The 14,642-nt window shown below is 33.1% G+C and overlaps 1 protein-coding gene across 2 annotated transcripts in view; it reads right to left on the bottom strand.

The window, feature by feature from the left end:
• Positions 1-919: 919 nt before the first annotated feature.
• Positions 920-14,642, bottom strand: part of LOC111425739 (Netrin-A) — a 154,522-nt gene continuing 140,799 nt past the window's right edge. The window contains exons 5-7 of one of the 2 annotated variants that reach the window (XM_023059968.2): positions 12,825-12,893; positions 6,705-6,897; positions 920-1,291 (exon numbers count right to left, since the gene is read on the bottom strand). In XM_023059968.2, coding sequence (XP_022915736.2) covers positions 1,135-1,291; positions 6,705-6,897; positions 12,825-12,893 — 419 coding nt within the window. In that variant the 3' untranslated portion in view covers positions 920-1,134. The remainder of the gene's footprint in view (positions 1,292-6,704; positions 6,898-12,824; positions 12,894-14,642) is intronic. The other variant, XM_023059969.2, reaches the window with a different exon arrangement.

The raw sequence follows: 14,642 nt of genomic DNA on the forward strand, positions 1-14,642 counted from the left end.
TTATTTTTTTAGGTAAAGATACAAGCTTAGAGAACGTATATTTTTCTCATTTTTTTTAAGCTCTTTTCTCGCAATCTGACGATGGAATAATAATTTTTTATTAAGTTTTTTAATCGATTATTAATACATATATTGATTAAAATTTATATAATAATACTGTACAATTTCAAATTACATTAATACAAATTTTCTTTTCCTTTTTTTTTTGATCGGTATTAATGAATTAATTAAAAAAAAAGAAAAAGCATGCACTCCCATTCATTTATACACAACAAAACATCACAATAAAATTAAGAACGAAGAGTTATTTAACGACGTCGGGCAAAAAACATTGTTTTTAATAAATTACTTCTTTTTTCACGCACACAATTTTATTATTAATAAATTTGAATCATTATCATTTTTTGTCGTTCTATTAAAATTAAAAAAATAAATAACTTAATAACGTTTAAATCAATAATCACATATACAGGGTGATACATTTAATACTTATTTCGCGCACCCGTTAAGTAATGAAACACCCTGTATGATGATTATTAATTTTTATTTCTTTTTGTGCTTCTCCTTTCCGCTAATCCGTTTGTTTTTAATAATAATACAATAATATTAATAATATCTGTACAAAATTACTCAACTATATAATTAAGAGACGCGTTTCATTTTTAAGACAAGACAAGAATTATTTCATACAACACCTATATTTATATTTATATAAATGCATTTGGTACACTGCGTTATTAAGATTTTTTTTAAATAATAATTATTACTTCTTTTCGTACCGATTTTTTTTTTGTAATTTCTTTTTTATACAACGAAATAAATCGGATGTAAAATAGATACAGATTAAAATACTGAGTTTAAAAAAATCACAGTGACAGCAGTCAACGATTAAACCTTATTTTTTTTGTATTTTTTTTTTTCAAATCTTTTTTGATTGGTAATTTCTTTATTTATTACTTTCTTATAATTTTTATTGTGCGATAATCATATTATTGGCAAGTATCATTATACATTTTATACCATATTTGTTATTATCAATTCTTTCATAGACAGAAAAAAAATCTAACTCAAGCTATGGCAATTAATTTATTAATTGTTTTTTTTTTTTAATTTTTCGTGTTTAATTTTTGTCGTTTATTTACACGTGCGTGCCCGACGTCTAAACCTGCGCATACGTTGATCCCATTCTTCTTTCCATTCAATAGCAATGGAACGTTGAGTAACACCCAGTATATTCGATAGTTTTGTTGTGGGAGAGTCATCTTTCTCTCTACCCAGAAGTAGATAAGGTCTGAAACAGAAAGAAATAATTAATATTAAGAACAACTTAATGATATAAAGTAAGTACAAATAATATGGTGCGATCGAGTATAGGGTGAGCAACTTTCATTGACTGCAAAATTGGAATTGAGGTCACTTTTAGATGAAACTAGATTTTTAATAAACCGTACGGCATTATTGCTAGGACTTGTAGCGCAAGTCATAAAGTTATACCTATTGGTATTGAAAGAATTTCTACACAATATCTTAATATAATAATTTAGTTAATATAATTGCTGGCCATTTACATTTAAGATTCATACGAAATACTTACGCCTTCCTTAAATACCAGCTGTTTATTCTAAAAAGTAAATTAATTTTACTAAAAATGTCGTGAAAAATGACCCCTTTCATTTAGCGGACTTTAGACCTTGAACTTTAATGAAGCTTTAAGAGCTATAATTACTACTTTACTAGGAACTTCGTGTATGGCGACTGTAAGCTCCTGGAGTATACCGAGGAAGACGTTAAAGGGGGCAACTGCTTTGGTGGATAAATTGGAAAACGAAGCTAATCGACGATCAACAACGACGGCAACATCAAATCCAATTTCGATTGGATTAATTTTTCTTTCCAAAGTAAATGGAAACGTATTTAGTAGAAGAGATAGCACGACAGGCTATCGACAGTTGAGTTCGATCTCCCGCAAGAGTTAAGTGTGATACTGGGTACGGGCGTAGCGAGCCCGAGGTACTTGACCTGAAGGAGCATACTTCATAAAAAATAGGGATCCTGGTAGCCCGGATGGTAGTACCTCTAAAGGACTCCCCGAGTTACAGGTGAAAATGTTTACCAGTATCGATACAGCACCGGAATTATGGTTGTTTTTATGGAACTATTTGTTTTGTAAGCATACCTGCCGGATACGGATAAAACACGGTAAGCTAGGCATCTGACAGCTGCAATAATGAAAACCTTCCGAAACTACAAAGACTCATATACTAAGTCATGCTAGGTTGGCCATCCTAAAGAGAGAAGAAAACCTCTCCTTAGGAAGTTAAACGCCCAGAATTGATTATGAAGGTAGATATCCGAAAAAGAAAAAGAGGTGAAGAGAAAAGTCGGGGCAAGTACAAAAAGAGAAGAACTGTGCTGTGCAAGTGAGTGAACAAGCGATGAGAATAAAAGATACAACTGGAAAATAGAGAAGGCATTAAAGAGACATATAGCGCAGAAAAGGAACACGAAAGCAAAATAAAAAATGCAGTAAGCTCCAACGATTGGTGAAAGTTATAGCAAGAATGGACATGATGGACATAAGGAGTGGAAGAAACGAAAAACAACAAAGGAAGAAAGAAATGTGTACTCAGGATACACAAACCGAATGGACTCGGAGAAAGAACATAGCGAAGAACAGGAATGAGATGAAGAAATAAAGAAGACGAATAAATACGGAGATTGGAAAAGATTTTTAATAAAAAAGATCAAAGGAGAATCCCGATTTGACAGAAATTAACCCAAGCAGAAGTAATAATGGTCGAAGTTGATGATAGCAAAATGAATAATGATATTCAACAGCAATACAAAAAGTTCTTTTCAATAAAATCGGAAGTAGCGGATAAGTACGCTGAGATACAGCTGACCATATAGAGATAAAGGCAAAAATTAATGGCGAATAAAAAGTTAGGAAAGTAAAAATGGTCGTGATAAATGAAACTTTATCTTTGCTCATACCGCAGTGTAATGAGTTGATATGTGCTGAAGATATTAATATTGATTTGATGAATCCTAGTCATGGTCACACCGTTGGGTTTGCGGAGATATTTGAAGGTTATGGTTTGCAGCAGCTTGTTAATGAACTAACTCGCATTACACCTGCTACTGAGACAGGATTAGGCTTAGAGATGGTCTTTACAGCAAATACAAAAAGTCTAAAGCTGAACTAGCACTTAATGAGTATAAATCTTTTAAAAAACATGTTGCACGTGCAATAGAGACCGAGCAGAAGGCGTACTATGAATAATCTTTTAAAAATAAAAGTTCCAGGGATTTCTGGAAATCACTAACGCATCTGAATGTTATCACTTCCACAACATTTGAATGACGTTGAAGGCATTAATGATAATTTTTTACAAGCTGTTGAAAACTCAATGATCGCTGATCCAGACTTAGTTCAGGCTTATACTACTACGAAAAAGTCTACTTTTAATGAATTGTTTGTTTTTGTGCCTGTCTCGGATCAAAATAGGCTTACTGGATTAGTTCTGCTAGACTACAGTAGGGCCTTTGATACTGTCAATCGTAGGATGTTATCAGCTATCTTATCCTTTATTGGGTTCAATGATTCTGCTGTAAGCATGATTGATAGTTATGTGTCAGACAGACAACAAGCGGTTAAATTGGGTGATCGGAGATCTGAACTGCGAGGGTTGAAGTCAGGAATGCCACAGGGTTCTATCTTGGGGCCTCTATTGTTCTGTATCTACACTTCTAATCTTTCGACAGTTTTGAAACATGCAGTCACATTTTTATGCGGACGATTCCCAAATCTATCTATCGTTCTTGCCTCCGGACATGGCCACTGCTCAAGTTAAATTGAGTGAGTAAATAAATCAGTGGTTATGCTTTTTGGCAGGCGGGATGCACGAGACTCTCTTGCAGAAAATTTTAAAATCAATATTGGTGGTAAATGTATTGGTGTTAGAGAGTGTACTAAAAATTTAGGATTACAGCTCGACTCGAATCTTAGGTTCGAAAAACACATCCTGGACAAAACAAAAATTTCATTTGCTGCTTTCAAGCTCATATAGAGCATGAGGAATATTTTAAATCGCAGTACAAATATTATGCTTTGCGATTCCTTAGTGTTGAGCCATTTTAGCGTTTGTGATATAGTATATCATAGTTGTCTGAACTCAAAAACATCACAAAGGATCCGAATGATTTTCGGGCTTCGACGAGCTTGCCATGTCTCACACAGGCTGATCGATCTTGGGTGACTGAATATGTTTAACCGTCGCATATACCATATGGTTTCATTTTATTATAAGTTACTGTTGCTTAAATGTCCATCTTATTTGTATGATAAGGTCACATTCCGTACTGATGTCCATAGCTTAAATGTTCGAAGCAAGGGTATTGTCACACAACCGTGAATTCGATGATTTGGTTTTGCTTTTTATGCAATTGTATTACCATCTTTAAAAATCTTTTCTTTCCTTTTTTTTATTATATTTTGTTTATTTTTATGGCAGAGTTGAGTGGAAGAGAAGACGATTGTCTTAACTTCGTCCTTGTCAACCAGTTAAATTTATATTGTTATTTTGTGAAATTCTTTTCTAATAAAGTCTATTATTATTATTATATTGAAATAGGCATTTGCGCAAACTTTAAACCAATATTGTAGCGATTGTAGGTTATTTGCGATTATGTCGCTTTAACTGTTGGATGCAGATTTAAATATCCTATGACCAAAAAATGTGACCATTTTGGCATTTATACTGTTTTGGCCTGGCAACGACGATATGGAGAAGCAGTAACGAAACAACAACAGAAAAAGAGGAACAGAGGAAAACGGAAAGTCAACTGGTGGCAGAACAGAAAAAGGAGGAACAAGTCGGAAATTTGTTGCAATCAAGTTGCAGCGTTTTCTCTTCTTGTATATTCAAGGTAATCTTCATTAATCCATAGTTCTGTGGCTTTTAGTTTATTTTGTGTTCTTTAACATTTCGTTCTTAGCACTTTCACCAATATTCGTCTATTCGTGTTGTAGTGATATTTTCCGATGAGTGATAGATAGTAATTCCGATAATGATAAATAAAGTGAGGAGACTTCATCTATTTCTGACCCTTAGTCTACGTTTCATCAACTCGTTCCCTTGCTTCTTTTCCGATTACATTTTCGATATCCTTAATCTCTTTTATTATTATGTTTTTATTCCGTATCTCTCTTTCCAAGTTTTATATTTTATAATCTTGTTCTACCACACTTTCCTTCAAAATTTCGTTCTCTTGCCTCAAATATTTCATTTCTGACGTCCACTTGTCCATTTTCATACTTCCACTCATTTGAACGAACATCTTTACTATTCTTTCTATATATCACTCATTTTTATTTTTAGTTTTTATTTTGATTATTCTTGTTGAGTGTATAGGTTTAGATAATACCATTAAGTGTATTTCATACTCATCCACTTTTAACTACTTCTTCCTGCACATAATATCCTTAGTATTTTGCTTTTTACGGAGCTGTAGTAACACCTGTCTAGAACCCAAAAAAGTTGTAATGACTTCGTAGAAATCCAAGAAATTTGTAGTTGTCCATGAAACGGTGTTTCTCCAAAACTATTAAGGTTAGTATAAAAATCTGTTAAGAAATAACTATTGGTAGTTACTGAATAAATTTTATCGTGTTTAAGTTATGTAAGACTATGTATACACTGCAATACTATATGTTTACACTAAATTTCAAATTCTTTTAAATTTGACACTCGTAATAAATGTAAAGTAAATATAATTTACATAAATATCACATAAAAACGAGTCGTAACATTGATTATTTGATCGTAACATCGATTTTTATTAATATAAATAATGTATCAACAAATTTTAAATCCTCTTCCTATTCTAAAATAAAAACATTCTAATCGGAAAATTTACGAAGTTGTAAATTTAGTAACAAATCACTTTCAAATCTTTATTACTCCCACTTTACGACTTTATGCAGACCGTTTTCAAGTTCTCGGCTTGCTACCAAGCGAAAACAAACGTTTTAGCGCTTTGTTTTAAGGTTGGTACATAAAAAGTATACAGGGCTCAACAAAAAGTCACTTATTCGAATTATTTATTTTTTTAAATCATCTTAAACGATTAACTTTTAAATTATTTTTTTTTTAATATATAATTTATTTTTTTTTAGTTTTATTTTATTAATATTATTTATTTTTGCGATTTCGTACAAACTTTTTGAACACACATTGTACATTTGCATGTCGATCGTTTCGATTTCTACAATTGCGATCGGAGTTTCCGTTAACGCTTGGTGTATTATGTCTACGGTACGTTTTATGTGAATTATTGAAAAGGTCTGGACGACTTTAACCCGCGTAAAGGCATTGTGCTTATTGATTTAAGGGGTAGGCGTACCCAGGTCAACAACAGTTTTCAATGAGGGTAAATAATCGTTTTATGTTCACCGTTCAGCTCAACCATAAAGAACATTTACCTTCACGGACATCAGAAAATATTTAAGATGTAAATAAAATACACAAAAAATTTTTTTGTTGTTTATCTTGGTTTAAGTAAATTATATGAAAATTATTCATGGGCCGTCTTTATATGGCTTTATAGTGTTGGATTTAATGCACTGGAAAGGTGCTTTATTTGCTAATGTGGGAGATATTTCAATCAATGAGTTAAAAATAAAAAAGTTTTTAACGACTTACTTGTTGGTTTTGATTCTAGGACATTTACACGCGAGTTCAGCCGCTGGAACGACCAGAGTCATGGTGCCTTTTCTTATTTTTGAATCCCTTCCTTTTTTGAAAATCGATTCCACTTTCATTATGAATTTTACCCAACCTTTCGTGTATTCGTCGTCGGCTTCCTCTATGCGGCTTAACACTCGAGCCATTATTGCTAGAAAAGAATAGAATTTAATTATTATTTAATTTAATCAAAAAATTTTGACAAAGTTTGGCAAAAAAAGTCTTAAATTAGAATAAAAAATTAGGTTGTTTAAATCGTTTATAGAGACTTAAAAACATTACATAAGATGTTTTTGGTTTAGATATTTTAAATGCAAGATTGATAGATTGAAGCCTCCCATTAATTATTCTAACCGAATTACAACTAAAATAAATACACAAATCATCGTTGTACATAGAATCTAGGATTTCCCCCGAAAATAGGTTAAACCAACGAGTTAATTAATTAAGAAAACTTTCATGAATGATAAATACATGACAATATAGCATTTAATGTTATTTTATAATCATTAAATAATTTCCAGTAAAAGTATATTTTATGTTCAATAAGTTGCGTTAAAATATTTATCGTTTTTGAAATATTTGTTTTTCGACATTACACATTAATTTCTTACAGTTTTCTTCTTTATGGTTATTTTATTAGAAAATTGAAAATATGGGTAAATAATAAATTTCAAGTGTTTGTTAATATCATTTTACATTATGGTTCTACGTTCAAGTAAATGAGTAATTGACGTTTTGAAATGGCAAACGCTGGTTATAAGCGTTCGTAATTCCTAAACGGAATAATTAATGTTAAGTATACATAATGGTGCGTTTTCTTTTTGCGGTCGCCGCGGCGGCGGTTCTTTAGGTGCGACCTAAATGTGTCGAAAAATGCGAATGCTCGACCACCTTATATGGCGACAAAAGGCGAACCGGCTTTTGAAAAGGTCTAAAACACAATCTAGAACAAAACTTTTTTATTTTAGAAAACCAAACTAATAAAAGATTTTAACAATAATATTACATCAAGTTTTGTTTTATTTGTGACTTTACTGTTGGATTAAAAGGAAAAAAAAAACGTTTTCATTATGCACTGGGTAGTTTTCCATTAAAACGCGTGTACGTAACGGCTTCGTTTTCCTCTAATTAGAATTTCACCCCGGGTTGGGTTGTTAATGCGTATTAAAACGTGCACGGAAACGTGCGCAGGGTGCTCCGCAGACTGCGTTGTGTTGTTTGGCTGGCTTGGTTTGGTTTGGTGAACGGAATTAACAGCCAGCCACAACCTTTTCTTTCCTTTCTTTCCCCCTGAGGTGGGCGTAATTAATTCTTCTCGCTCGGCACGACGCGGCGGCGAAAACGACCGTAGAGCAATTACAAATTGTCCTAATATTTCAAGGAACGCTGACAAATTAGCTGTGACTTAGTCGACACGCGAAACACACGCCACATTTAATCGAGCTTAAAAGGTATTTCATTTAATAAAAGATTTTATTTTTATGAATATCAACAAAATTTAGTTATAAAGTTAATAAACAAAAAAGTTTTTGTTGTTTCCCTCATTTACATAGTTTATTCAAACTGTCAAACTTTAATTAACTGAGAATTTGTACGCCCATCGTTTATGTCTAACTAGAAAGGGGTCGATTTTAATGCGACCGTAAAGGTTCTCTTGTGTAGAGAGTTAATTGAATGGCTAATTTTGGATATAATTCGGAAACATTTTCTTTTAGATTTTCTCAGAATATCTTTAATAGTATCTGGCACTGCTACTGTTAATATATAGTTTAGTCTGGAATATCAGGATTGTCGATATTATTGATATCCTTTGTCTTTATACGTTACAGAACGGAAGCTTTTCTCGTTGTAATAATAGCTTGGTTCTAGTTTTCAATTACGATTCCGAACAGTTTCGAATGGTGCTGAACTGAAACTGATTGCGCAGTACAATAAGAAACTTCCTCATTAATTTTGAAGATCTTAACTTCCCTACTAGTCCTAAACACTGAAAATTGAATTTATGGTGGGTAAGAAACCAGATCTGTCATTTGGATCAATAAAGAAGGTGCACGACCTCGAATATCACAAATTCTTGTGATAAACAATCCTTAATGATAAAACATATTTTCATTTTCTGGCTGTGTTAACAAGCAGAATCTACGGTATTGAAGTGAAAACAACGCAAGGAAAATCTAGCAGAGGCCTTGAGTGGCATTTTAGCCCATAGTATCCCGATCGCGGATCATTGGGCCTTACTTTTTTGAAGAAGGAAGTAAAGTTGTGTTACAATCATGTCATATCATATGTGTATCACCGTGTGGTGATACCAACCACGAGAGGTTTTTTCTATAATTACTAGGTATTGTCGTTGTTATTGTCTCTCCAAAGACTAAACAACACAGCATATAGGAAAAGAATATGAGAGTGCATGGAAGAAAAAGAGAGGGCGTCCTAAGGAAACTTGGGACAACACAATAAAAAAAATAATAAAGAAATAAGAGACGACCAAACTGAACCAAAACGAAGAACTTCAAACAAAACAGCCTGAGGTAGCAGAGGAATATGATTAATAATATAACAATGTATTGTGAAGACTGAAGATTGTCGTTCTATGAGTTTTTCTTGTGGGAGTACTTAAGGGAAGGTATTTATGTTTACAAACCACTTACTCTATTATTTATTGGTATTAGGTATGATTTTTGTCTGACATTTAGAAATTGTATTTAAAAGGATTGCCGTCAGCTGAGGAAATGGAAAGTATCACTGTTTTGTTCGATACAAATAAATACCATTTTCCTTGAAAATCAATTGAGTAAAAACGTAAAATTTTTTACAATCAATTTAATGGTGGCAAAATATCAAGTTGTGGTACAAAAAATTAAGTTATATTGTAAGCAAACCAAGTTGTAGTTGAGCAAAACGAAATTGTGGTGAATCAAAATCGTGTTGGAAGTAAATCAAGTTGTGAAAACTAAGTTTTGGCGTAACAAAATTATGTTGGGTGGTAGATAATCAGGTGGCAGAAAACTAAATGCTGTTAAGCCAAGATACAGTACTACTTACAAAGCATAGTATAACTTGTAGTAAAAAACCAAGTTGTGCTAGAAGTAAATCAAGCTGTGGTGGTGTAAATCCAATCAAATATCAAATACTGATAAATTATTTTCATTTAGAGTCTTGATCATACTGGTCCACCTGGTCCATCTTTTATTCTCCGGGAGGTAGCACTTTTCTTGCAACATGATTTTCGTGTTTGCGCATACGTGTCTGTACCATCTCATGTAACTCTCCGTAAGTTCCTCCGTAAGTTTCTCAGTCACATGGACCACTGTAAAGCTGTCGCCAACACATTCGTTCCAGATCCTGCCAGATCACTCTGCCTGACCGTCGTAACATTTTCATTTACGTCGTATGAAGTTTTTACATATGAGGCGTCTTTATCATCTAGCATTCTGCCCCATATAGCACAGCGGATCTTAATTAAGAAGTTAACAATTGCCATTTCTGCCAGGCCGCGCCGACTCAATGCTCCACGTCAGGTTCCACATTTGCATTAAAGATCACAGATCCCAGATACGTAAATTGTGCGACTTACGAGATTGGTGGTAATTTTATTGGCTGAGCCTAGACCAAACCCGCATTCCAACTGTTCCGTCCACGCTTCGTTCCAAGTGTACCACCGAGAATAAATTACATATACTACTAAGTTAAAAGTCATTCCAGAGCATGGAATAGAGAAATCCTTGCAGATAACTAAAGTACGTTATTACAAGATTCAGACAGACTGGTTGAATAATTTTCGAGAATTGTTTTTAAAAACACATCTAAAATTTGTAGTAGCATAAATGATAAAATTTTTATTTCCCTTTAATCGGGAGTTCTTAAGGATGCTGTACTTCCACTGCTTCTTTCAACAGTTGGTGGTCAGCTTCTTTTTTTAAGCCTTGGCTTTGAACTACTGTTGTTAGTTGGAACTCACCGTTTGACGAAGTTTTAATTTGATGAAGCTTACTGCTTCAGATCTAATGACAATATTTTTAGTACAGTATTAAGTACTCATACCAGTAAAATTTGCCATTCCAAATATGCGATTTAAATGTAACAATTAAAGCTTCAATTTTGAGTGTTACAACTTTTCTCTGTAAAAGAATAATATCGAAATTTAGTCTGAAATAAAGGCGAGTTATCGAAAGGTGGGGATGATTGTACAAATCTTATTTTCTATCAGCTTTCTCCACTCACAGCAAGAATCTGCACCCTCCAGGCAGTAATCGTTGGAGATATTCGTATATCGAACTATGTATTGTTCGTGATACTTGGGGCCACCGACGTCTTCGAAATCGGCCGAGATTATTTCTTCCATAAACTTCAAGTTGTTGGTTTCACGTGTAATATGCTATCTATTGCATTTTATAAAGTTCTGCTGTTCGTTATACTTAAAGTATAAATCTTAATAATCGAGTCATTTACGAGTTATGACCACCTAAAAAAGGTCAATTTCGAGTGCTTTCGCAATATTTTCGCGTTTTAGCGGAATTTGAAAGAGATTTCGAATCAGGTTTCACTTTCTTATTGGCCAAGGATTAAGCTTTCGAATGAGATACTGTTCATCAAAACCGGTTGAGAGGTTCTCTTGTTATAATCAAAATACTATTTAATTGGGGGCTAACTTCATATAGTAGCGATGTTGTAAAACATCAAACCCTAATAAGATCATTATTAAACGCTTTATTGTTTCGATAACAACTTAGCATAGTTTTGTAGCATTTCAGCATAATTTTTGTGGTTAGCTTTGCTTTAACGTCAATGTGATCAGTTTATTAAGTCAAACATCATAAATTACTGTTTATTTTGCTTCTTATAACACCACTTGAGATAAGGCATATTGAGTTAAATCGTCATTCTTTGGCGTCCAATACCTCCAGTGCAGAGATTTCCCATTCTTTCTTACTCACCCTGTAGATGTAGATGTTGGAGATGATTCAATTTTTATCTATGAAGTTAATTGAGATATCGAATTGCAATGAAAAGCATTCTAATGCGAAGTTAATGAAAATTTGACACTCCAACAATAATTTATTTATCTTATTTAACCGATTTTCAACGATTATTTAAAGAGATGTTTGGAATTATATCGACAATTTGGAAATATTGTACCTCGGTGCCCAAATGGGAATATCAAAATGGGATAAAAAGCATTTTAATGCAAACTCATTAAAGAGTGTATGCCCAAAATATAATGCATTTATCTTTATTAACCCCATTTCAACGATTTTTGAAATAAAACCCTAAATTTAGAGATCTCCTAGTTTCAACTAATTCGAAATTTAAAAATGTTTATCTAAAAAACTTATTAAGTGAAGAACGTGGAAATACCAGTTTCAATCTTTCATATCTCAGCAATAAGATGTGTTCAATTTAAAATTTTTAATAGATGAATTATTGATCAGGTATCATCAATATATCATCAAAGTATAATTTACTTTGACGGTTTTCAAAAAGATTTTGAAATTTCAACCAGCCCAACTTTATCCAAAATTGAGTGTAAATCTTGGGTTGACTTTAATCATTCATTCAACTCGTTTGCCCAACTTTGTTAAGGTTGACTCTGAATTTAAAAAAGTTGTGATGGATTAAAAGTTAGAAGAAATCTTCAAAAATTCTAAGAGATTCTCAAATTATAACAACTCAAATTCTCAAATTATAACAACTCAAATTCTCAATACTAATTTAGACAAAGTGGAATTGATTTTTATTAACTTTGTTGAGTTGTTAATTGATCAAAGCGTTTTATCTAAAGAAAATAAAAAATAATTATATGGAGAAACGAAAAAAAAATCTTATCGGATTTAAAGAATTTCTATGAACAATCTCCCGTTGAAAGCTTTCGTACTATCTAAAATCTAAGCGTCGAACGAAACGACGCCAATTCATTAAGTTTCCCACCGAAGAAATTCCAAACGTAATTGTTACTTTTATTATCACACCAACGCCGGTTTCGCTCGACTTAATAACGTCGATTTAAATGCAACGTCCCAAAAGAATTTCAAATTTGCCGCCCTCAAAGTCTCCTGGGATTTTTTTGTTACTTACCGTAGTCTCTTTTGCAATACTTCTTTAGGTTGAGCCTTTTTGCCGACGCCTTGCACTTTCCGCACTGATCTGAAATAAAAAAAGTTTTTTTTAAGAAATGAGCTTGTTTTTTTTATTTATCGAAATGTTACAGCTTATTTTGGGTTTGGCGGGGTTGTTTATGGTAATAATTTATCTACAAAGTACACAGGAAGATTTAAAAGGTCTCGCGGTTAAAAAGGAAAGTTTGTTTTTGCGTTCGGCCTCCATGTGCCCGGGCAGTATAATCAAGAATTTTCTTAATTGTAAACATTCGTCAGTCAAGTGATAGTGTGGTTTGTGGTCGTAAAATAAAAATGTTGTAAATAAACTTTAACTCGACGAAAAAGTTTTATTTTATCACCCTTTTTTATTGTCTTAAATCGTCCCAGAAAAAATGTAATTAATTGAACAAACACTTAGTTACTTCTTCATCCTTATTCCAAACACAAATGCGAATCCAATTAAGATAGTTTAAGCGGAACTTGGGAGTACTTTCTAAGTCGATTATAAGAGCAACCCCATTCGCCCCTTCGATTTCACCATTCCAAACGCGAAAGGGGCAACAGCAGCAGCTTTTAATTGACTTTACCCACCCTTTTCACTCCCTACCATCCTACGAGATAGTTGCACCCATAAATAACTATAATTTAATTTGGAGAATCGCGTGCTTGGGATTCCACTCTTATTTCCTTTCCGAGCAGGTTTCTAGCGCGACAAAAACGAACCCTAGGATTTTCCCCCGTTACATTTCGCAATGGACCGTGTAATTTCCGAAAACTCCCTCGGATGGGGAACTCCAACAACCCCTTTAATAAAAAATTTTCTAACAATTTCTCTTTAAAGAAAAGAAAATTAAAACAACGGTTTCAACATAAAACATTTAAAGACTGCTAGATTGGGTGATAAAAAAGTTAGTTACTCATCACATTGCGGGTTTGGTTTTGTAAAAAAATTCCCCCAAGGCGTTGTCTTCATACGCTTTAAAACGAGCACAACAATAACAACGGAAAAAAGAAAATAATGGGGAGACGAATTAATAGCGAGTCAATTTGCTGTTCGTATTGAATCCCGGGTTTACGGTTACGAGCGCGGCGCGAAGGTTAAAAAGTCAAGGAGCAAAACGAGAGGAAGACGAAGAACGGAAAAGATATTAAGAGGAAAATGAGAGAGAAAGAGAGAGAGGGTTAATTTGAAATAACGTCGGGAGGTAAGAACGCGAACGATATTAATGCGTCTGTCAAAATCGTTTCGTGTCAACCGTGCAAATTGCTAAGTAATTACGCTTATTACACGAGGCGAGTCATATTTGCTATTCTGATATTCGCCGACGGGTTTCTTTTTCTTCCTACCCCGGGAGGATGGATGTTGTGCGAAACACAATTGTGAATTGTGACAGAGATAGATGGTAATATTACTGATGAGAATTATGTTCTGTATTTTGTCGTATTAATTCAAAGCGTAAAAGACAAGGAAATAAAAGATTTAATATTCAAAGTCAGCTTTGCTATGGATCATTGATAAGAGGATCCTATAACTTGGATTAGAATATAATTAAAACATTTTTGTATTTTAAAAAAGCTTTCGGTTTAAAAACTTTATTTGAAAAGAACTAATTGAGATAACAAAAACAGTATCAGGTTCTTGAAAGCAAATTTGATACACATAAAATAATTTCTTTATATTCATTAATCTATTCTATATTCAATGATTTTTTTAAATAAAATCATATAATTAATAAGATTAGATCGGCTAGAGAGAGAGTAGTAATTATAGATTGGCTTAGAGAAGGAAGAGATT

The sequence above is a fragment of the Onthophagus taurus genome, chromosome 1 (assembly GCF_036711975.1).
Source record: "Onthophagus taurus isolate NC chromosome 1, IU_Otau_3.0, whole genome shotgun sequence".
In the NCBI taxonomy this organism is placed as follows: domain Eukaryota; kingdom Metazoa; phylum Arthropoda; class Insecta; order Coleoptera; family Scarabaeidae; genus Onthophagus; species Onthophagus taurus.